Raw genomic sequence first — 25,081 nt, 5'->3', positions numbered from 1 at the left:
CAACGCTATAAAAGGTACAGCTCGACTGTTTTTATAATATTTTTGTAGAGTTTATGAAGGGTTTTTATCTGTTACAATAACTAATGTTGCATAAAATAGGTATCTTCATAAAAATAAAAAAACATTTTATTTTGGAACCTATTTATCGAATGTTTGGAATAAAGAACATTTATCTATGGACCATTGTTCACCACTTGACAAATTGTCTATGGCGTATGTGACGTCATTATGGCCTAGTTGGGTTAGGTTTGTCGTAGAAATTTCTGTTAAAATTTTGTCATTGCCCATGTTAGCGCTAATATTAGAGTTGATTTATTTACAAAGGAAGGAAGGAGCCGTAAAAAATACACCAAAAATAAATACGACAGAAATCGGGCGGCGCTCGAGTTAAAATGAGTCGCCATGAAGGTAGGTGATGGTGATAATCAAAATTTACGCGATTGACTTTCGAAGACTGCAATCGTCACTGTCAACGCGTATTTCGTGAGATATTTTAGTTTCTTTGTTCTCTCGATGATTAATTGTGCAATATCGACCTAACTGACGATTTGAAGGACGGATTTTGCAAGTGTATTTTGACATTGTTTGCAGGAGTCAGCTGCGATTCTTGTATGAAAAGCAACTTTAGAGGCCGTCGATATAAATGCCTTATATGTTACGATTATGACTTATGCGGTTCTTGTTACGAGAATGGGGCGACTTCAGCTCGCCACGCAACAGACCATCCCGTGCAGTGCATCCTGACAAGATCTGATTTCGGTAAAATCCATTGTTTACACTAAATCCCCTTCTTTCCCAGTTCCAACCTTAATCTCCTTAAAAGTGCAATTACACACAATAATAATAAATGTGTATCAGTGTAATCTAATCTCTTATGTGATAAACTAATATTCGAGGGATTTTATTATCTCCCAAGTATTTTTGTCTTATTCTAAAAATGCAATACCTCATGTATAACAACTGTGAACTACAAAAAATGCGCTAATAACTTCAATTGTTTTTTTTAAACAAATGTAGACTTTCTAATTTGTAAAGATTAATTTTTTTAATTTTTTTTTTTTCTTATTTTTATATTTTTCTTTGACCCCTAACCATACCCAATGGTGCATAGGGCACTACGTTAGGTTGATGCAATGTTTGCTTGATGATTAATTACATAAGTCCAGGTTATTAAAGTGAAATATTTGTTTTTACCCCCTTGAGAATGGAACCTGGGACCTCCGGCACCGCTACATATTATTATTAATTTGGGGTGCACAAGTTGTGTGATTAGTCTGGTTTGTTGGTGGATGTTCCGAAATAGGATTATTATTATCATGCATCAGGTCATTGAACTGGACTAGTGACTAGAATAAATATCGTACTTATTTTCAATTCAGTTAGTGGATTATGGTCTTATTGCGATATTTATGACTTATTATTTTTGCAGTGATAAAAAATCCTTTGTTCCCACTAACTAACTAACCATCATGCTGCTTCCCCGTAGGGGTAGGCAGAGAGAATAGAATGCCACTCCACTCTGTCTTTGCAAACTTTCTTCGCCTCTTCCACTTTCCAGTACTTGAAATACTTGATAATGCCAAGTTTTCCTCGGTCATCCTCTCCTATTACAAACCACATTCGCCTCATAAATTTATTTTACCGTTCTTTCCTCACTCATTCATTCCACATGTCCAAACCATCTCGACACACCTTTCTTAATTTGATCGATAATGCTAATCTCAGCCTTGCATTTTTATCTTATTTATTAATTTCTTGATTTGGCGTTTAATTTGTAGAACTCCATTTCAATTTATGTATTAATTTTTAAATCAAACACAGATTTTTTGAGTCTACTAAGTTGTATTTTATTAAAAAATACATAAAAATTTATACTGTGACGATTCGGCTGTCCAAACTCAAAACGCAGTAAGGAATATTTTTTTGTAGTAGGTTTTTTTTTTGCATTTTTGACTAAGTAGATTCTACTTAGTCCAAAAATGCAAAAAAAAACGCACTACAAAAAAATGTCCCTTACTGCGTTTGAAGTTTGGACAGCCGAATTGTTTCGCCTAGTTATGGCATTTTCAAACGAATGTGAAGATTAAATGGACTGACGGTTCTTATATAGCTACACAATTCTAGGTACTTAAGTAACAGTTTTAACATGTGCAGTAGTAATTTACGGGAGACAATAGATGTAGGTACGTACACGTATTTATTTCCTGGGAAATGAAGAATCTGTTGACATGGCAATTTAGAGAGAGTTAATGTTTTAAAGCTAAATACAATTATAATTTATATTTGAAGCACTAACTTTGTGATTTTCCATTTTATAATTAAAATGTTTTTGGATGTCATATTTTTATAATTAAAATGTTTCCCTGTTTGTTGGATGATTTATGTTGACATGGAATAGGTACTATACACACACACACACTCACCCCAACCAACATAACTTTCATAAGAATAGTATTATCAGTGGATTTTTTTAATTGGCTGTAGATTTGTTAATTGTTGTTGTATATTGTTTTGTTGTGGCTGTAAAAATCCCAAATAAATAAAATAAAATAATTCAAATGTAACTTTGTTTTAAAATCACCATATTTATAGTGATTTTAAAACAAAGTTACATTTTAATTACTAAATACAATTGTTGGTAACTTAGTAGACTCAAAAAATTTGTGTTTGATTTAAAAATTGATACATAAATTATCTTATTTCACTGTTCGAACATCTATCATACATCGTTTTGATGCACAGTCTGCCCAACACTTTGTTCCCACAATGACTAATTATACATTATCAACCTGATGATTTGAAGGATGTGTTTTGTAAGTGTATTTAGGGAAAAAAATATAAGTAATATCAAGGCGATCACCGTTGTGCAAAGATTAATCTCATAAATGTATAAAATGAATTTGAGGATTGAATCTCAGTTACTATCAAATTACATATCGCTCATTTGGTGCAACAATAAAAAAAAAAGAAATATGTCGAAATGTGTGGAAAGACTATTTACATCAGGAGAAACATGGACAGAATTGATTTTGTGGTGAAATGCTGGAAGATAGCGCGAGTATCATTGTAGAATTGAGTAAAATGGCGCCATTTGCCACAACGTCTGAAAGGCATCTCTAGTTATTTTTGTAAAAGTGTAATTACGCCATCGTTGCACCAAATGAGCGATATATATCTATGATACATATTTACCACAATACTATGGACAAAGGGACTAATTCTGGAAAGCCAGTGAACATATACATTCTATACTATATTCTATCTAATGATTTCATTATTTTGAAATACATTTTACTGAAATGGAAAAATAACTTTCTCTTGTTTATTATTTACAATTTTGTTATATGCTGTAGATTTATACTATGGAGGAGAGGCATTGGGACTGGAACAGCCTCAAGCGTACACATGTCCTTTTTGCAATCGAATGGGATTAACAGATGCCACACTTCAGGATCACGTTGCCGCAGACCATGCCGACACTTCACAGGAGGTGAGATTGCACACCACGTATTCTACTTCTTGTATGACGGGCTGTTCTCTTCCCTCATACCTGTCGGCAGGCATTATGCATCATATAAAATACGTTCCAACAGCGATACCGTCAGAGTGAACTTTTAGCTGAGTGGAGGTTATGGAAAGTCATAGTCGTCTTACATGGCGTACTTTCTCCTAACGATCTTTGCTGCTCAACCCGGCCATTCTGACATCCTTTGCAAATAGCTCTGTTTGCCGAAATCTTTATTGCTATTAACCCACTAATAAATATGACATAATTTGTTCACACAACACACTATTTAATTTTGACACTTTTTTCTTACAATAACATTCTAAACAAGACTAAATTACACACAAAATAAAAATGGTAAAATATAAAAGCATATTTTTTTGTTGTTCGTAAGCTTTGGATAGTTGGTAAGTTTTAGAAAAGTGTGTTCAATTCAGAGTTGTGAAAGTTATTGTTATTGTTATAGTTGCGGGTTATTCTTTTATCTATTCCAAATACAAGAAATTATTCAATAAAATAATAAAATGTATTTCTACAAACGTATTGATGGTTAAATTGTAACATTTTCACTGTCTCCTGTACGGGTTAGACACTTACGGATGAATTTGATGATATAGTTATTACAATGTATACCGATGCAAGCATTCTGTTGAAGATCCAAAACTAATAGTGTCTCCCCCTAGGTGGTGTGTCCCGTGTGTGCCGCGGTGCCGGTGGGGGAGCCCAACTTCGTGACGGACGACTTCGCCGGCCACCTCACCCTCGAGCACCGCACGGGGCCCCGAGATCTCATCTCTTTTCTCATATCCTTTTTTGATACAACCTCGAGAAACCCATTGTTCATTCTTCTTCTTGTAACCCTTATACGCACCTCGTGGCAGATAGGGTACTGCCATCTATTGACAGTGTTACCTTGTTTATTCATGATATAAAGGCGAGGTGATCAGTTCTACGCTTCAGATACTATTCAATAATAATGTGAAAAATCACTTCTATTATTAAACCCAACGTCGCGGTAGCCAAACGCGCTAACCATATGTTACTGATTTTTCACTCTAATATTTATCTTATATTATCTCTCTGGGGTTGTATCTGAAGCTCAAGGTGACCACCTTACCTCGGTGCAATTAATGATAAAGATAATACTACATCGATACAGTGTAGTGCCCTGTCCACCATTGGATGCAGATAAGGGTTAGATGTCGTTTGTTTTTATGTCGTATGAAATTCATCTTTCATTTTCATAGTTCATACTTTATTTCAAATGCAATGTTCATCCGAATGTATTATTAAGGATGCTGCGTTGCAAAGGAAAAATAGGTGCGAATGTGTTGGATTGCGCGGCCACCTCAGTTGGAATATAACTATTATTATATTTTTGCGAGGCAATAATCCTTAACTCCGTCACACGACGAGCCGACGGCAATCCGCCACGGCGGAGTACGGCGTACACCGCACTCGGGTCGTGGCATCGGGGTGCGCTCGCGCCGTTCTAATATGCACTTCAGGTGAGTCCATCCCGATATTGTTTCGCAAGGCAAAAATCCTTAACTCCGTCACACGTCGAGCCGACGGCAATCCGCCACGGCGGAGTACGGCGCACGCCGCACTCGGGTCGCGGCATCGGGGCGCGCTCGCGCCGTTCCAATATGCACTTCAGGTGAGTCAATCCCAATGTCAATCCTTAACTCCGTCACACGTCGATGCGCCGGCAATCTGCCACGCGGAGTGTGGCGCACATTGCACTCGGGTCGTGGCACACCAATACTATGACCCGAGTGAGGTCACCTGAAGTGCATATTAGAACGGCGCAATAATATGCACTTCAGGTGATTCATTCCCAATATTGTTTTCCATATTATCCGTTGGCCAATTGTTCAGACACAAGGAGGAATATGTATGATCTTCTTATTGAGCTACTCCATGCTGAAGGTTGGCAATTTTGCCATTTGTCACTTTACCTGCAGCATCTGTTTAAAATTTTTAACATTTTCCTTCCATTTTGCATTGTAGTATAATGTATATTATTTCGTACAGTAAGTAAGTATACATAAGAAAGATTAAAATCAAACTATAAGCTTAACTCTAGCTTTCTTTTTTTGACAATTTCAATAACTTTTAACTCTCTTTTTCCATGCCTTCAAACGTTTGGAGCTCTCTCAGTCAATGATGTTTTGAGCATTCTTGTATAGCACCAGGTTTTAAATGCTTCAATTTTGTTTTGTGGTAGCTCGGGTGAATACATTGTTGGCTTTGGATGAGAAGCATTGAAAAGATATCACATACAATTCTCATTCTTTGTTAGCATGCGGAATAACACTACAAATGTCGTAGCGAGAGAGTTTGTCATATTAAAAATGATACAATTACTATTTTAAGCCGTTAAAAGTATTTATTGTGCATTTTGTTTCCTTGTTATTTGAATTTTTGGCTCGGGATAACCTCATCTACAGCACGGTGAAAGTCGTACATGGTCACGAGAGCGGAATGAGTACCGGTGTGCTTGTGCAACAGCGGAGTGCTTTAGTATTCTGGACATACGCCAACCGAGTGATATATGACGCCAACAGCCAATGGACCGAACGCTGCCAAGAAACCACTTTTTCTACTATTCACATAAAAATGCACGCCTAGATTAGTTTGACACAAGTAACAGATGGTATTTTCAAATTCTATTTGTCAATGACATAATTCCTATTATGATGGCTTTAAATTCTCAATTATTTATTGATGAAATAATAAACTGGTATCTGCGTCCACAGTGTAGGGTTAGGACATTTGGCTAAATATGCTGTAGGTCTCAGGTGGGGTCTAAAATATGTCATTTTTCACTCCTATAGTTATTAACTATCACCACGGACTGGTGCCTAAAGTGCAGGAATATTCACTTTATGTCTATGTGAATAGAGTGCAAGATAACACTGCGCTGATGCAATGCAATACCCATTTCTCCTACATCATTGGCTGCACAAGAAATCAAGTATTTACAGTACAGTAAAACCTCCAAATAACAGACAAAAAATCCAGTCAAATCAAAACCCCCTGTTAATCTTAGACATGCTTAAAGTGCCACCGCATGTAAAAAATTTTTAGCGGCCATAATAATCACATAAGAATAACTGGGTTTTTGATATCAAGGGTCCATTGGGCTAAAAATAATGACACAAAAAATCACCATAATTTTTTTTATAATAGAATATATATTCATTGTTTTTTTTCGAGTCTTTTTGGAAGGTGAAATAGTTGTCTCAAAATAAACTAATTCACTAGAATCATAATGTTTTTTTCAATAATACATATTTTTTCTAGTCGTCAAATAATTATAGAGCCGTGGATAGAAGCTGTACCGCTCGTGTACATTTCCTTTATAATTTTGTCTCCATGATCTCGCCAATAATCTAACCAGAAGTTGTCCGTCAGGCCAGTTGATACAAAGGTACATTAATCTTCGTTTGGTGATTTCAGTGCGGGAACTGGTCTGAGTGCCCTGTCCCCGGGATCCCGCGAGGCCGTGGTGGACCCCATAGCGGAGCTGCTGTCCCAGCTGTCGGGGGCGCGCCGGGCCGCGGGGCCCGCGCCCGCGCCCTCGCAGCTGCAGCAGCTCCAGATGCAGCTGCAGCTGGAGAGGCATCAGGTTTCCGTGAGTCACCCACATCCCTCTAATATTAACCCTTTTTAAATTTAAGTTTTGCTTAGTAAATACCACTATTTCTTCAAATCTATTGTGACACGTGTTTCGATGCATTCCGCATAATTTTTTAAATACTGTATGTGAAGCTAATTCTAAATTTTAGAGTTGGGTCCTTGGGACGTTGAAGTTTGAAGAAGGGCTGGAGGTGTTTCTTATTTTTATATTATCCCTTCAAAGCGGACAGGTTAGGGTTTAGTTTGGGTCAGGGGTATTCAAGGAGGTACATATTTATTTTTGAAAATGCCCAAGTTTTGCAAAAATAGAAGGAGAAAAGTTTAAAAAGTTAGAAGAATTTGATTAAAAATAACTATTATAAGTCAAACATGAGAGAGAGGAACTGAAATGGGGAGAAATTAAACATTTTACTTTTATGATACATTGATACATAATATGATACATTTTAAGCCAAAATTGAAGAGATCCAAAAAAAATTATCACACCAAAGACGGGAAAGTTATTTCTACCCGTTTGTTCGATTGATGCTTAAGAACAGCAGGGGTATTTTTACTTTCTGCGCCGACCTCATTCCAAAGGCAGAAAAGAAGCAATTATTCATTGTTTTTATATGAACATTATATACCAATCTCTTCATTAAGGTCTTAACTATATGCGAATAATTATCAAATCCCGTCGCCAGCGGTCTGCAGGCGTAAAAAATACTCGTCTGAAATGTGTTAATATGGGCCTTTGCGGATTTGCCCGTACAGCGAGTGACAAGATGGTTATTGAAAGCTGTCCCACCGCATCTCCAGAGCTGATACAGAATCATCTGGCTTCCTGACAGACCTTCTCTAGCATGTTGCGAAGTGCCCCGGTGTAGGCAGTGAAAGGGATTAGTAGTTAGTTGAATGAGTCAGGCTAGATGGGATTCCGACCCGACGTTGGCCAGTTAGTAACTAGGTTATTGAAAGCTGTCCCACCGCATGTCCAGATCTGATACAGAAGCATCTAGGCTTCCTGACAGATCTGCTCTTGCTAAGCAATTTTTTTTTTGAACAAAGCTGCGGAATTTATTGAAAATGTGAAACAATACAATATTGTATCCCGATTTCACTGTGAATTTACATTTAAAAGCTTTCAATATACCTGTCACTGCCAATCTAAATAAATACAAGATTGTAAGTCCATCACCAAATTTTCTAGAAGTACCCCAGTGTAGGCAGTGAAAGGGATTAGTATTTAGTTCAATTAGTCAGCTAGATCCGATTCCGACTCGACGTTGGCCTGTACACAGACGCCCACAACCCCGACCAGCACAGCAGACAGGCACGGAACAGTGCAAAGACATTTACAGAAAATGGTCAGTCATCGCATTTCCACCCAACCATTATTCATGGACACTAACTAGGTTAGTTAATAATGCATGGACGGTTGCAGGCGGCGCGGCAGCAGCAGCTGGAGCGCGTGCCGCGGCGGGGCGCGCCCCCGGCCTCCGCGGCCGCCTCGGCCCCGGCCGCCTCGTCCTCGGGCGCCACCGGCAGCTCACAGCCCGCCGCGCCGGGCCCCGCCGCCCCGCAGGCCTCGCAGGCGGCGCAGACCCGTGACAGTGACGCGCCTTCCTCTCACTTCCTGCTAGCCAGGTGAGACTAAATTAAAAAAGTGTTCCTCTGATAAAACAGAGAAAAACCAAGATGGCGAAGTTATGTCATAACTCAAAGTGTCATTTTGTAAGCCGTCCATTTTGGTTTGTAAAATGTCTAATTTGAAGTGAAAAACTTGTAACAGTACATTTTGATAATCTTCTTCTACTTGGTTAGGCTGTGTGGTCTGCTTTTAAGAGGGATTATCCTCTTGCAAAGTCAACTCATCTCTTTGGTGGGCTGCCTGGGAGTCGTCTACCTTGGGGCTGGCCGTGCAGTGCAATGTGGTTGTCTTCAATATCCAAACAGAAGTGAAGCATGAAGTTGGCAAAAGAAGGATGGAAGTAGATTGAATGCAGTTAACATGCGATCTCTCGGACGAATGTTTGGTAAATAAAAATTAAGATTGCTGGTTTACATATCCAGGTTCCTCAACAATGTCAGCCTGGAAGAGGAGTCGGAGGAGCTGACGTGGCGGTGCCGCTTCGTGCAGGCGGCGGCGCTGGGGTCTCTGGGCCCGCCGCCGCCCCCGCCGCTGCCGCGCCCGCCGCGCCCCCCACCCCCCGCGCGCACGCGGCCCCCGCCCGCCCTGCCTGCCAAGCCCGCCAAGCAGCGCAAGGAGCACTCACGCGCGCCCCCGCAGCAGCAGCACCTCGCCGACGGCAGGTACGCAACGCTCTCAACCCGACACTCGACACACTACTGCCTCCTTCCTGAACACTACGGATCCCAATAATATTGCTCAAAATTTATATTTGAGAATCTCTAAATATATAGTCTATTGTCTTATGTTATGGTGGGGACTGACCGAAGTCATTTGTTCGTAACGTAACACGTTACGATGCGAGCATTTGTATAGTCAGTACAGCGAGCCGAGCTTGTTCCGAGTACTCCATCCGATGTTGGGATGCTCGCCGCGAATGTTACATTATGAGGAAATGCTCCGGTCAGTCTGCACCTTTACGGGCTGATAAAAGGTACTGTAGTATTTGTCAGTGAACAGGGGCGATGGATACTAGTCCATTCATATACAACATTTTGAGTGTGTCCAAATACTTGTTCACAAAATCTGGATTATCTCCAATTACAGGAGTTATTTTCATATTATTTTTTGACATCTCATCAAAGATGAAGAAGAATATGGAAGTCTGAGCATTTACGGGGCTGACGACCGTCATAGGCTGGTTTAAGTGATCACTTTACACACGTGTAACATTCACCAATTCTACCCATTATTGACAACCACACTACTCAATTTTTTTTTCTCAAATTCTTGGAAGTTCTTTATATGTGAACCAATTTAGAAACCTTGTACTTGAATCACTAGAACTTCACTGGAGACATCTATTGGTGAGATGTCAAAAAATAATAGTCAGTTTATATATTTGTCATTTTGTGGTAGATATCCATCGCAACAAAAATGAATCTGGAATAAAAAAGGTGAAAGTTTTTTATAATCCATTTGTGTTTAGAAGTTATCTTTCTTTTTATTCGGATCTTTCAATCTTTAAAATATCACTATCACAAGGGGTTCAGAAACTAGTTGTGAAGTGTCCATCCAGGAAATTTTGCCTTTGTAAGGGGGATAGTTTGCGTATTGTTTCTCTATTGCTCGTGTGAAAGGCCTTATCCGCCGTTGACTGACGAGCCTGTATTTTTGAAGGTAGGTCCTGCCTGACGCCCCGCTGCCCCCCGCACCTGCAGGAGCCCTAGCGGCCCGCGCAGCAGTCCTAGCGGCCCTCGGGACCTCGAGTGGCGCGGGGCCCCCGAGAGTCCTTCCCGGTTTCATTATTTTTGTGTATTTAACACTTAGTCTTATAATGTATTAAATTGATGATATGTTGTTTGATAATATATTATGTATATATGTGAGACAGCCCGCGCCGCTATGAATAATAATTAGTGATATTACTAAACATGAAATTGTAATCAAATATTATTGTTGTTAATTTTAATTTAATATATTGTATCATTTTTAAATTGTCGAGTCGAGTGGGATTATTTAGTAATTTTAAATACGGTTTGATCACATTTACGCTTTCTCTTGTGTTTTACTTATTATATTCCGCAATCGGTAGTGAATAACCAAATTCAATTAGACATTTGGGGTTGATTTCTCATTCTGCACGAGGTTCCGCAGCACCTTTCCGTTGCTACTCTGTAGCGAGTAGCTCACTCGAGCGACGGGTAGGTTACTCTAGTCCGCAGTGCAAACTGGCCGCCGCCGCCGCGTCGCCTCGCTTCCTACTGTACTCCCAAGTACCGTACTCTACAAAACTACTTGTTACTGCACTACTGTACTGTACTAATGCTCCTTTCGTAATGAACCAATCTATTATTATTATTATTATTGCAATGCATTCAATAAAGGAAATGTCTGTTTACGCCTCTCGTCATATTTCTTTATCCCCCCGACACTTTGCAGCTACTACTCTACACCCCTCATACTGGGTATAACCAGATATCCAACTATCCGACAGCATGAAAGTGCTACAGAACATCACTTCACAACCGTTCTTCTACTTCACCGCAACATTATCCAATTATGATCCAGATTGTCGAGTTGTGGGAATCTTTTTTGGGTTTTTAGGCAAGTTGTAAGTAATTAGGTAAGACAACCTAAAATATGTGTTATACATTTCTCTTTAAATCCTTTTTTAAAGAGAAATATTTGTTATTATATCCACAAATATTTCACTTTTATATTATTTTGCAGGCCTAACCGACCTGTTATTTAAAATAGGTATCATGGTAGAGTAGGTTAAACCCGGAAACTAACAGAGTCTGCAATATGAACCTCAGGAACACAATCCGACCTTTGCCTTTGTGATGATAATATGTATATGTATGTGATTTTCAGAGTTTAGACTTTGAAGGATTTAAACTAATCGATAAGGAAGAAGAAAAACAAAAATGCATTCTTAATTTTATTATAAAATGGTAATTTGTACATTAGTTTACATGGTGTATGCTGAAAATAAAGGGTTTTTTAATAGGTACGACACATTGTAGTTGTAATGGCAACACTGCGTATTATTATAAAATGGTAATTTGTACATTAGTTTACATGGTGTATGCTGAAAATAAAGGGTTTTTTAATAGGTACGACACATTGTAGTTGTAATGGCAACACTGCGTATTATTTTATTATAAAATGGTAATTTGTACATTAGTTTACATGGTGTATGCTGAAAATAAAGGGTTTTTTAATAGGTACGACACATTGTAGTTGTAATGGCAACACTGCGTATTATTTTATTATAAAATGGTAATTTGTACATTAGTTTACATGGTGTATGCTGAAAATAAAGGGTTTTTTAATAGGTACGACACATTGTAGTTGTAATGGCAACACTGCGTATTATTTTATTATAAAATGGTAATTTGTACATTAGTTTACATGGTGTATGCTGAAAATAAAGGGTTTTTTAATAGGTACGACACATTGTAGTTGTAATGGCAACACTGCGTATTATTTTATTATAAAATGGTAATTTGTACATTAGTTTACATGGTGTATGCTGAAAATAAAGGGTTTTTTAATAGGTACGACACATTGTAGTTGTAATGGCAACACTGCGTATTATTTTTTGGACATTTCTTATATTTGTGTTCAGTAGGTTATGCCAGTTAATCATGGAAAGATACAAATTATTAAATTATTTTATCTTCTTATATTATTTGTGTTCAGTAAGTTATGTTAACAAATTAATGCAGATCCATTTTTTTTTACCATTTTTACGATGAAGCTCATCTTTGGTTAAACATCTATGTAAACAAACAGAATCGCGTTTGGAGTGATGAAAATCCGCACAAAATTCTTCAAGAAAAATAACATCCAGATAAAGTTACTGCATAGTGTGCAATTCACGCTGGTGGACAAATTGGTCCATATTTTTCCAAGAGTAACATAACCATCAATGGAGAATGATACAGAACAATGTTGGATGATTTTTTTCATGCTGTTGACAATAATCTAGAGAATATGTGGTTTTAACAAGATGGTGGGTGCCACCTGCCACACAAAATTTGGTGATGACGTTATCTCAAGATTACCAAGTACCCAGATCCTGTGATTTAACAACACCTTGTGATTTCTTTCTTATGTTAAGTTACAAGCGTATGTTAATAATTCAACAACAATTGAGCAATCAAAGGTCGACATTGAACGTGCTATTGCTGAAATACAGCCAAATTGATGTGAAAAAGTGATGGGAAATTGGATCCATAGAATGCGACTTGTTCAAAGTTGTGGTGCTCACACAAACAATGTTATTTCTCATACATAATTAACCTTTTAAATAAAAGAAATTGTGTCTCACTGAATAATTTATTTAGTTTTTATTTATATTTTTTAAATTTCTCTTTTTATGGAAATCTCTTTATAATACAAAATCACGCTGTAAATTCAGGTTTAGTTGGAATATAATATGAAGAAATTCAAGCTTAATTTTATATACATAACTTAATACAAAATTACTACATGCCTTTCAAATGAGATTGAGTGAAAAAATGTATTTACATACTCTGCAGGTAAATAAAATAAGGACTTGATCATTTTTATACCCATCGGTCTTGAAACGGACCCATTTCTTTGTCGGGATAACCATGACACCATACTATGCAAACAATACTACGCACTCCGTATACTGTAACTGTATAATGGCATAAAAACTGTCCTGATGAAGAGACATGTGCATTTAGACAGGAAGACAAAAATGTTACATTAGGACTTGAGTGATTATATGCTAGCTTTGCTAACACTTGTTACAACGTGTGACCACAAAGATAATGCTAAAATATTAGTCATGAAAAAAGGCTCGGATTGATATCTCAGCATAGGTGAAGAAATTATATAGAGATGGGAATATTTAAGTCTGGGCGTTTATGGAGATTATATCCTCTCATTGGCCGATTTAACTGCCAAACTACCCGAGATTAAACAAATGTTACTTCAAACAAAAACACAAAATATATATATATATATATATATATATATATATATATATATATATATATATATATATATATATATATATATATATATATATATATATAAATTCCTTTTAACCCACAGTTCACATGCGAATGTCCAATGAAGAAATTTAGTCTAAATTATCCAGAACCAAAACAAAGTTATAAAAGTAAGATTGTTTACATTAAATAATAAAATTTAAAACACTGGTGATATGAGAAAGCTATAAATAAGGAAATATTTCATTATTCCAATAATCAATTTAATAAATGATATTCTTCAATAGGATCTTTTAACAAATTCACATTTGTAACATAAAATTTTCAATGCACTAAATGTAATGGTTATTTTTTTTATAATTTCCAAGTTAATGTCCATTTACTTAGATATATTACAAACAATAAATGTTTCATAGGTACAAAAAAGGTAAAATGACTTAACATATACAGAATCACATATTTAAAGTTTATTATTATTAAATATTTTTTTTACATGAAAAGGGTTTGAAGAAAAATAAGAATTGAAAGTTATTGTTTAAATTAATAGTTGGGCGGATGTCAGTTCGCCTCAAAAAAATTATGAGACCACATACATATAAATAATTTTTATTAATATTTACGACAATCTGGTTTTGATGCAGTAGTAAGATAAAATCTAAAAATGTGATGACTTAATCGAAATATCACGCAAAAGTTAACCGATGCAAATATAAAATTTTCTTACGATTATAAATGTTAGCCATTTTAGTGTCGAAAAATGCCAGTGCGCTGCCACGAGCTGACGTCGCATCGGAAGTGCTGACAAAGTGACCACACCGATACTTCAGCGGATGTGTGCATAAAACTTTTTTTTCCAAATGCACACTGAATAAGGAGTGCGGTTGTGTTGTTAGCGTGGACGCGTGGCAGCGCCGTGGCCCCGTTTGGCAATATAATGGTTAAACAACATATAGAAGCGTTCTGTCATTACTACGTTTTGACTAAACCAAATTTAGCTTTACGTTTCTCGATCCTTTCTTGGTTTTCCACGTCCACCATCACTTTGGAGACGGACATGCCGAACCGTTCCGCTCGTTTCTTCAAGACGTCGAGCGAGGGGCTGGAAGCGGGCTGGATTTTCTGGGATGTCTTGTTGGATTCTGCGGCGCTAATTCCGAAGCGAGCCTTCCTGGCGTCCTTGGCCGCATCCTCGGTGGGCGGCAATCCGAACCTTTTGGCTCTCATCTCCAGTCTTTCTTTGGGGTCGGGTACTGGTTTGGTCACTTTGATAGTTTTAGGTGTTTCTGTCGTGTCGCCGCTATCCGCTTTGGTGACAGTATCGTTAGAAGAGGTTACGGGAGCCGTGATTACCGCTCTGTTGAGGACGATCTTTTTGGCGGGGGTGGGAGCGTTCGCGCTGTCTGTTTTCTGCTTATCCGGAGTTCCCGACTCGGAAACGAGTTGAAGAATCAAATCGTCGTAGTATTCCGCTTTTGAATCCGGGGGTATTCTTCTCTTCAAAGTACGCGTGGGATGTGTCTGATTCCCCGCGGCACTGGCCGCAGTGTCGGGCTTGACTCCTCCGTCTTGAGACTTAGCGATAGAAGCGGAGACTTCGGACTCGTTGGAGATGATGTCGTCGGCGATCGAATCCCCGACTACTTTGTCCTCGTCGTCGTCGTCTAAGACTCCGTCCGAGTCCAGTTCGTCGGAGTCGAGCGTCTCTTCTGTGAGGCTGTCCTTGCTCACGGCGGCTTGTAGCCGCGCCGTCAGCTCGCTTTTGTCTCCCGATGTGCTCAAACCGCGGGATTTCAATTCTTTCTTCAGCTCGACTACTTTCAGCTTTCCGACGTCGGAAGATTTTCCAAATACGGTGGAATCGGCCATCATTACGAAGAGAACTTTAGTATACCGAATCTGGATATTATTTATGCACAAATATTCGAATCCCACAAAACAATTACACCACAAGATTGACACAAAAACGTTGACGGATAATAAAATCGCCGCAAGGAGAGCGCGCTAGCAGAGACAATTATTATGGTTAGTGTTGTCTATGGTGAAATGTTGCCAGAATTTGTTAAATTTACAGTACACACTCTCCGTATGACAATGATAGTCAACCGCATTTTGGGGTTTGTAGAATTTGTAGGTTTATAGGTAAGCATTGCACTCACGACATTGGAGTCCTGGTTCCAACCCTAATGTATTGAAGTGAAGCATAGAGTTGTCAATAAAAGGATGAAAGTAGGCTGAATACAGTCAAAATGAGTTCTATCAAACGAATAAGCGGCAAAGCGATGAAGATAGTTATTAGAATGGTGATAGAAGGAAAGAATGGGAGGCTGATTTAAGCATTTTCGATAAAATTAAGAAAGGTGTGTCGAAATGGTTTGGGCATGTGAATCGAATGAATGAAGAAAGTATAGCAGTGATTCAAATGTGTCTGGCAATAGAAGCATGGTATGATGGACATGATCAAGTATTTCAAATACTTGATAGTGGTCGTGTCGAGAGTCGAAATAATCGCCGGGTATGTATGACGAGATGCATGAATGTAGAAAAAGCAAAGATAGTTTGCAAAGACAGATTGGTGTGGCGTTCTATTGTGTATGGTAAGTTATTTTAGTTTGAACATAAAATATCGACGCGACAGATTCAAAGACGCTGTGTAACTGTGCCTTTAAACAGGATCGCTAGGTTATAACTTTTCGAGCTTTACTTTACCTCTCTCAGAAAAATGATCGGCATAGGTAGATAAGTAGGTACCTACCTAACTTCCGCAGTTATAATGATAAGCTCAGTCTACTTCCTTGTATATAGAAGTCACTGGACCATCTGTCAGATTGACTACTGACGCATTAGGTATGAATGGTTTAAAAAAAGTTTATATTTACATTTCATATTTACTTACAATCTCTGTTTTGTCATCGATATGCTTATCTTGAACTTATCGTGATATCTTTCTACGTGTGTAAACTAAACTTGCAATACCTTTAGAGCCTGTGAAAATATAGTCTTCGTGTAGTAATTTATTTGAGAGTTGTTCTGTTTTGTGTTCACACCTTTATTTGTTTTTTTTTTCAGCTTTGTAAAAGATATCTGACGAAGATTTGTTTAAAAACCGCAATGGCCAAAATAATTGGAAAATATCAACATTATAAAAATGAGAACATTGACGAATATTTTATAGCTGTGGGTGAGTGATTAATTATAAATTGTATATTGTACTTATAAATATAAACTCTTGATTCATATTTGGGACTACCATTATTCATAAACATCAGTCACTAGGACAAACACTTTCAGAGTGAAAATTTTAATTATTCAGCAAACAAAATTATTTTTATGTTTTAAAAAGAATTCTGAAAATTGTTGTGATTAGAAATACCTATATTTTCAAGGATACGTTGTATGTGAAGAAGCTCAGATTGAAGAACATCTTTGCCATATAGAAAAGGAAATGGAGAAGGAATAGTAAGCAGAAAAAGGAGAATAGCAGGAATAGATAGAGCACTCGGGGTTGCATGCATGAATGATTGATTTTATTATTCTTCTAACCTTTATCCGCACCCAATGGTGCATAGGGCACTGCATCGTATTGATGCAGTGTTATCTTGATTGTTACTTATATGAAGGCAAGGTGATCACTATTACTTCAGGGATCAGTCCAGGGTAATATTAAATAAATATTTGAATGTAAAATTGGAATTGAACCTGGGACCTCCAGCATGGTAACAAAACACGCTAACCATTACACCACGGAGGCGGACATTTTATCAGTGTTCATGATTTGTTTGTAGAGATACAAAGTATGTAAAAATTATAGATTTTGAGTTTACTTTTCTTTAACTGCTTTATTTAAGATTGTTTCACATTGTTGAATAAGTATTATTAATTTATGTAATAAATGTTAAGTCAAACACAGATTTTTTGAGTCTACTAGTTGTATTTTACTGTAAAAAAACACATAAAAATTAATATTGTGACAATTGTTTCGCCCAGTTATGGCATTTTCAAACGAATGTGAAGATAAACAATATTTTAAGATTATTTTTTAACCACAAAATACAACTTAGTAGACTCAAAAAATCAGTGTTTGATTTAACATTTAATACATAAATTAAAATGATGTTCTACAATTTAAACGCCAAATCTATAAATAAGTATTGTTAATACTGTTATTAAAAAACATTAATTATTTCATATTATTATTATTATTTTATTTGACATCTCATCAAAGATGAAGAAGAACATGGAAGTCTGGGCATTTACGGGGCTGATGACCGTCATAGGCTGGTTTAAATGATCACTTTACACACGTGTAACATTCACCAATTCTACCCATTTTTGACAACCACACTACTCAAATTCTTGGAAGTTCTATATATATGAACCAATTTAGAAACCTTGTTCTTGAATCACTAGAACTTCGCTAGAGACATCTATTGGTGAGATGTAAAGAAGCTTTTTACTAAGCAGAAACTCTTAAATCAAACTCTTATATTCAGACTTCCATATTCTTCTTCATCTTTGAAGAGATGTCAAAAAAAAAAAATTAAGAATATGAAAGTAACTTCTGTAATTGGAGATAATCCAGATGTTGTGATCAAGTATTTGGACACACTCAAAATGTTGTAAATTCATTATTTGTTTTATTTTTTATTATTTGATTTGATTTAGGGGTTCCATACATTCCTCGTAAGATGATGGCAATGGCTTCGCCTCAGCTGGAGATCTCCCACGAAGGAGAGGAGTGGATAGTGAAGAATGCTTCCATGATGAGAACCACCATACAGAAGTTCAAGCTGGAAGAGGAATATGAGGAGACCATGCCCAATGGAGAAGTTTTAAAGGTAATCTTTTTATGTGCAACATTTTGATTTGTATCCAAATACTATTATATTATCTATTATATATGTATGTGATTATGATCCAGGATTCGGACCTCACATAGAAATAAAAGAGTTTCTGCTCAATACAAAAGCTCCTTGATCTCACCAATAGATATTTCTAGTGAAAATTCTAGTGTATAATTTATATTTGAAGCACTAATTTTGTGATTTTCCATTTTATAATTAAAATGTAACTTTGTTTTAAAATCACTATAAAATAGATTCAAGTATAGTAAGTCCTCTACTTACGCGATTTCACCTTACGCGATTCCGACTTTTAAAAATAAAAACACAATTTTAAAAATAAAAATAAATTTTAAATATTATAGATTTTTCAGTCTAATATTTATTTAATATGACCCTGGACTAGTACCTGAAGCGGAAGGCCAATTACATTTCCTTAGTTAGTGTATTTAACGATCAAGAAAACACTGCTTCTATACGATGCGGTACCCTATGCACCATTGGGTGCGGATAAGGGTTAGAATAATTAATATATTTCCACAATTTAGTTGGAGCCTATGTCGAGTCGGAATACTTGAGTACACATAAATCTTCTTGCATTTTTGAGGCCAGTGGAAGATTACTGCAAAATATCAAAGTTTATCAATAATATCTTCCCGGTTTAATTGCATGCTTGTTGGTGAAACTGCTGGTTGGGTTTTAACTAAAATTACATTAGTTTGAAATTAACCACAGTATTTACAGCATGAAAAAATACTACCGAGTACAGTTAACATCATTTTATTATCAGTTGACAAGTAACTGATAGATTGGCATTTTTGGTTACGATGAAACTCGGCCATTGGTCATATAATATTGGCTGGTCATTGATAATCAAATTATAATCTAATTTACATGCAGTTGTATGAAGAAATGTCACAAAAGTAACTCAATTTATTTGTGACTCATCAAGATTAAGACTGTATTCACTCAATCATTTTTTGAATGACTTGAGTATTATCAGGTATAGACTTTTAATGGATGTAGCATTGTTTCAGAGCGTATCATCGATGCCGGCTGACAACAAGTTGATAACAGCTTCTACAATAGTTACATCCGGTGTTAAGACTTCCAGAGTGTACGATTTCGAGGATGATTCTTGTGTCATTGTAAGTAATATGTCATATCTTTTGTGTCCAATCCAATGCCGAATCTACATAGGCTTATTCGAGACTTGTGTCCGAGCACTTACAAGGGAGGGAAGAATAATATATCGGTATTAATGATTATCCCCCTCCGTAGTGTAATGGTCAGCACGCTCGGCTACCATACTGGAGGCCCCGGGTTCGATTTCCAGGGGAAGGGGGGTCAATTAAATATTTGAGGTGATTTTTTCACTCCAATATTTAACCAATATTAATTACCCAGTACTGGTTGGTACCTGAAGCGGAAGGCTTATCACCTTCCTTCATGTGTCAATGATCAAGATAAGACTGCGTTTATATGATTCAGTGCCCTATGCACCATCGGGTGCGGATGAGGGTATGAAGAAGAAGATTAATGCTTATACATATATTCTTAAGTTTAATCTGTCAAAAATAATTATTTCAAATATTATCAGTTTTCAAACGTCGCAGTGGTAAAACGCAGTTTAAAATGAGGTAATCAGCAGTTGTTGGTGTGAGTGTATCATGTTTGCCTGTCCATCTGTGATGTAGGCTATATTCCCGTCCCTTTTCAGTGTACAAAGGAGCTCTACATTTTGAGCAAGTCCGATTATTGAACTTTTCTACACCTTATATATGCACACTTTTATTAGGCATATTTTGTTTTATTCATTTGTCTTTCTTCTTTTTCTTTGGTGGTTTTTTCACCCTTTAAAAGTGTTTTAACTCTAGTGTCTTATTTGTTTTCCAGTGATCAGTTAATTTCTATATATGTATTACTAAATTATCCCGTTTCAGTTCTAGTATTCAATGCATTAAAAGTAATTCAGCCCACATATTTTTTTTAATTTAAAGTTTAATACGATAATTATGATGTGGTTTTTATTTCAGACTCTTACATATGGCGAGGTCAGTGGGAAAAGGTACTTCTCCAGAGTCAAATAAAAGGCCTACCGACATATACGCAATCTGAAATATTATACTGAGCATTTACAATATACATATGTCAATCATCTACTTTCATTATGTAACACTCGAGTGAATGTCCAAAATCTATAATTTAACCAAATTTATATTTTTGAGTCAGAATTTTAAAGAAACCAGTCACCAAGACCACATTTATGTATTTAAAAAAAAGTTGTATAATTGGGATGATGTTTTATTTACCTATACAAATATATTTTATTAAAAAAAAATAATGATTAGAATGACTGAATCATTGTGGAATAATAATAGCTGATTCATTGTTACATATTTATTAAATCACTAAATAAATTAGTCAATAGTGTCTATGTAATTGATAAATGTTACAATTTATTTATATATGTATATTATTTAGTCAGCATTTAAAATTATTTTTTATGTAATACTCAATTTACTACATCTGTTATCAGATATTTTTAATTAATAATAGATGAACTCTTTGAACTCCAGATCACAAAAATAGTGATAAAATGTCTAAAAAGATACTAAACAAAATATACCACCAATATCATCAGCGGAGACTGTGTAGAATTAAGTTTTAAGATGTTTACACCTGCTTTAGTACCATTTTTAAAAATAATAAAATATGCACCTGCTGGCGCTGCTACGGTGCCAGCGCAGTTATTGGAATACTTAGCATTCGCCGTAGCGGTGTCAACGGATCGCAACGGGTTAAAGTAAGAAATCACGTGATTACGGAAAATGGATAATATTTTATTTTAAAGTGTATGATGTCGCTTTTCAAGTAAATTTTCTATCTTCGTTCACCTAATTCAAACTGATGAATCAGTTACACTCCAGATTGTGTCAAATGGTACCAACATTTAAAATCCTATTTAACTACATACTCGTAAACTGTAAATTAAAATTTTTAATGATATCCTTTTGCTAAAAAGAAAAAAAAATGTGGCATTTACATATGTTCTTTTAAACCAAACGAAACGTTCCGTGTTAATAAAAGTATGTCCTCGTGTCTTAAAATTAATCATGTGGAAAGGCATGTCATTCCAAAACCTGTGGAAACAACAAATATAGCAATATACACTTCTTCTCCGTCTTATTCCTCATTGCTGAGGGCTGTGACCCTTGCAGAAGCGATGACTCTTCTCCAGTTATCCCTTGACTGCGCTGCACGTAGCGCTCCAACCACTGTGCACTGCGCAAAATACTCAAAGCATTTAAATAAATTAATTTGTGTATATTTAACCTGATAACCGCATTTTAAACTAATTGTGAAGTTTGCAATCGCAACGTCTTTTACTCATTATTTTAAACACTTATTTTTTAGAACCATTCATTTTATAATTTAATAAAATAGCAGATATGAGTGTAAGTTACGAATCATTTAGATAATACATAATTTCACAATACTATCTAGAGAAGTTGAGATGTCTATCCAAGGTATCTGTCAACCGCTGTCTGCCAATCGCTAAAGAGCTAAGAACTGGTTTAAATTACGTTGTAAACTAAATGGATGCCCCCATGTAAAATCTAAAAGAAACAAGAAATAGGCGGTAAATTTTTTATATTGGTACCTACTATAAAATATTTTTATTTGTTTGCCAGACAGTCGAATTAAGCGTAATATTTATATAAGCTGAAAAATATACTTTTTGTAATTTGTACTAGATTATTATGTTAATACTTAACTGATTTATGTAATTTTTAAGTTTAGGTTGTGGTTGGGTGCGGCATAAGGATATATTATATTTTTACAATAATACAATATATTTACATTGTATTCTCATGTTTTATACTTTATATTTTTACTATTTTAAATATACAGATAACAAACAATAAATATTCTTTTTTTTGGCCCCTGTAAATTGGAAGAGTGTAAAGTGAATAATGTTTAAAATTGAAAGAGGGATCAACCTAATCTAATATCTTAAATTGAATCTCATTAATGGAATTTTGAGAGGTGTCCCTATTTTATTTTATAATCATTACTCAATTGTATGATCATCAGGAAGAACTAAATATTTTGTAAGTAGCCAATGTGCACGCCTCAACAGTAGGTATGATGGGTAGTGTGTTTGGCTTTTTGGTTACCATGTGCGTAGTTTTGTGTTTGACCCGAGGTATTATTTAAAAAATCAACTGCTGAATTAAACATCTCAACAAAGACGTCTTAAAAAATCATCTGCTGTATTAAACATCTCAACAAAGACGTCTTAAAAAATCATCTGCTGTATTAAACATCTCAACAAAGACGTCTTAAAAAATTATCTGCTGTATTAAACATCTCAACAAAGACGTCTTAAAAAATCATCTGCTGTATTAAACATCTCAACAAAGACGTCTTAAAAAATCATCTGCTGTATTAAACATCTCAACAAAGACGTCTTAAAAAATCATCTGCTGTATTAAACATCTCAACAAAGACGTCTTAAAAAATCATCTGCTGTATTAAACATCTTAACAAAGACGTCTTAAAAAATCATCTGCTGTATTAAACATCTCAACAAAGACGTCTTAAAAAATCATCTGCTGTATTAAACATCTCAACGAAGCATCTTTTTAAAATAAGAATTGAAAGTCCAGGCCTTCACAGGGCTTACGGCCTGGCATTGGATGCACATTATTCTTCCTCTTCAAACCCTTATCCCCATCCCATGGTGCCATAGAGCACTGCATCATATAAAAGCAGTGTTATCTTGATTGTTAAAACATGAAGGAAAGGTGATCAGCCCTTTGCTTCAGGTACCAGTCCAGGGTAATATTAAATAAATATCATAGTGTAAAAATCACTTCTATTTATTTTGTGTGTAATAAACAAAGAAAATAAATATAAGTGAAGTGTAACGATGTTTCACATGTAATATTCACCGTTAACAATACTGTATAATGAAACTGAGATACAAAAGCAGTTTTCAAAATAATAATAAAACCCTTATCCGCACCCTAATGGTGCATAGGGCACTGTGTCATATAAACGCAGTGTTATCTTGATCGTTTACACATGAAGAAAAGATGATTAGCCCTCCGCTTCAGGTGCCAGTCCATGGTAATATGTATTGAATAAATATTACAGTGAAAAAATCAATTCAAATTCAATTCAAACCCTTATCCGCACCCCAATGGTGCATAGGGTACTGCATTATATAAACACAGTGTTATGTTGATCGTTAACACACAAAGGAAAGGTGATCAGCCCTCCGCTTCAGGTACCAGTCCAGAGTAATATTGAATAAATATTAGAGTGAAAAAATCACTTATATTTATTTTACCCCCCTTGGGAACTGAACCCGGGACCTCCAGAACGGTAGCCGAGCGTGCTGACCATTACACTACGGAGGCGGACATATACTATAAATACTCTAAATATATGAAATTTGAGAACTAAGGAAATATGGATAAAGGTAGAATGGTAGACGTTACACAACGTTACATCATCGGCTGACTTAAGTTATCACTTAAGCCAGCCAATGCCAGGTTGTAAGCTCTGTGAATGCCCTGACTTCCATATTTCTTGTGTATAAAAATATGTTTTGTTCCTGTTGAGGTATCTAATATATCCTGTGTATATGTATTATTGGTTTATATTCAGCGTTTGATCCTAAACATTGGCGCACCGCTTGCCGGGGCTCAATCCTCCATTCAGATAGTCATTGTCTTATTTAAAGATTGCTGGAAATTGGTTTGTGTTGATTTACCATTAATTATGGGATATATCTTTTGTTTTGAATCTAACTGCACCCGATGGTGCACAGAGCACTGCATCATATAAATGCAGTGTTATCTTGATCGTTAACATATCGCTCACTCCTTTCAACAACATCAAATATCAAAAATCGTCAATTTTTCGGAATGCCCAGAAAATGAATTATCCCAGCAAAAGCGGCATTTTTAACTTAATATTTACTCGCTACAGGGCAGAAAGTGTTGTTTTTGCATTTTGAAGAAAAGGTAGTTTAATTAAAAAAAAAATGTACTTAATATTTTTCAAATGGAGAAAAAACATTCAGGTTTTACCTAAAAAGATCTGTTGCACAGTAAAAAGTCCAATAAGTGTCTTGATATTTATTTTTAATACATTGTATTACATTTTTAAACTTTAAAAACGATCTCCTGCAAAATCAAGTTTTTTGATATCTGACGTTGTTGAAAGGAGTGAGCGATATGATCATCAGATACATCTTTTTTAGATCCACTTAGTGTTGTTTGCTTTTGATGATTTTTCAATGTAAAAAAATACATAGTACATAATAATACAGTCGAACTCGGTTATTACGAGCACGGATATAGAGAGATCTAGGATATAACGAGGAAACATTCGTTGCATTTTGGTTTTTGATTTTCTCCATTCATTTATGTACGGTTATAACGAGCAAAAATATTGTTAAAAATCTTAAAACAGTTAA

The 25,081-nt window shown here is 36.0% G+C and overlaps 3 protein-coding genes across 7 annotated transcripts; 2 read left to right on the top strand and 1 right to left on the bottom strand.

Moving 5' to 3' along the window:
* The first annotated feature begins 204 nt into the window (after positions 1-204).
* On the top strand, positions 205-11,160 carry LOC148301020 (E3 ubiquitin-protein ligase Kcmf1-like). Of its 4 annotated transcripts, none has more exons than XM_088273902.1 (9): positions 205-408; positions 592-759; positions 3,354-3,490; positions 4,189-4,308; positions 5,068-5,165; positions 6,971-7,145; positions 8,574-8,776; positions 9,203-9,442; positions 10,444-11,160. In XM_088273902.1, the coding sequence occupies exons 1-9, from the start codon at positions 393-395 to the stop codon at positions 10,487-10,489; spliced, it is 1,203 nt and encodes a 400-aa protein (XP_088130028.1). In that variant the 5' UTR covers positions 205-392; the 3' UTR covers positions 10,490-11,160. The 4 variants fall into 4 exon arrangements, with proteins under 4 accessions (XP_088130028.1, XP_088130030.1, XP_088130029.1 ...); XM_088273904.1 differs by having other exon boundaries at positions 10,440-11,160; XM_088273903.1 differs by lacking the exon at positions 5,068-5,165 and adding an exon at positions 4,916-5,013.
* Positions 11,161-13,996: 2,836 nt separating this feature from the next.
* On the bottom strand, positions 13,997-15,769 carry LOC148301019 (uncharacterized). The gene has a single exon (XM_088273908.1). The coding sequence runs from the start codon at positions 15,617-15,619 to the stop codon at positions 14,720-14,722; it is 900 nt and encodes a 299-aa protein (XP_088130034.1). The 5' UTR covers positions 15,620-15,769; the 3' UTR covers positions 13,997-14,719.
* A 565-nt stretch (positions 15,770-16,334) lies between these two features.
* LOC148301018 (fatty acid-binding protein-like) lies at positions 16,335-21,198 on the top strand. Of its 2 annotated transcripts, none has more exons than XM_088273909.1 (5): positions 16,335-16,594; positions 16,817-16,928; positions 18,413-18,585; positions 19,626-19,736; positions 20,625-21,198. In XM_088273909.1, the coding sequence occupies exons 2-5, from the start codon at positions 16,859-16,861 to the stop codon at positions 20,676-20,678; spliced, it is 408 nt and encodes a 135-aa protein (XP_088130035.1). In that variant the 5' UTR covers positions 16,335-16,594; positions 16,817-16,858; the 3' UTR covers positions 20,679-21,198. The 2 variants fall into 2 exon arrangements, with proteins under 2 accessions (XP_088130035.1, XP_088130036.1); XM_088273910.1 differs by lacking the exon at positions 16,335-16,594 and adding an exon at positions 16,633-16,699.
* Positions 21,199-25,081: the final 3,883 nt, after the last annotated feature.

Source organism: Brachycentrus maculatus, unplaced genomic scaffold, assembly GCF_059751285.1.
Source record: "Brachycentrus maculatus isolate JH-2025_06_01 unplaced genomic scaffold, ASM5975128v1 h1tg000620l, whole genome shotgun sequence".
NCBI lineage: Eukaryota > Metazoa > Arthropoda > Insecta > Trichoptera > Brachycentridae > Brachycentrus > Brachycentrus maculatus.
This window is presented reverse-complemented; position numbering and strand designations above follow the sequence as displayed.

Bases quoted from the DNA above. Each gene is read 5' to 3' on its own strand.
- LOC148301018 (XM_088273909.1), top strand. From the start codon at position 16,859: ATGGCCAAAATAATTGGAAAATATCAACATTATAAAAATGAGAACATT. The intron at 16,929-18,412 runs GTGAGTGATTAA...GATTTGATTTAG, and splicing joins CGAATATTTTATAGCTGTGG to GGGTTCCATACATTCCTCGT. The intron at 19,737-20,624 runs GTAAGTAATATG...TTTTTATTTCAG, and splicing joins AGGATGATTCTTGTGTCATT to ACTCTTACATATGGCGAGGT.
- LOC148301019 (XM_088273908.1), bottom strand. From the start codon at position 15,619: ATGATGGCCGATTCCACCGTATTTGGAAAATCTTCCGACGTCGGAAAG.
- LOC148301020 (XM_088273902.1), top strand. The intron at 4,309-5,067 runs ATATCCTTTTTT...ACTCCGTCACAC, and splicing joins GAGATCTCATCTCTTTTCTC to GTCGAGCCGACGGCAATCCG. The intron at 5,166-6,970 runs GTGAGTCAATCC...TGGTGATTTCAG, and splicing joins CGTTCCAATATGCACTTCAG to TGCGGGAACTGGTCTGAGTG.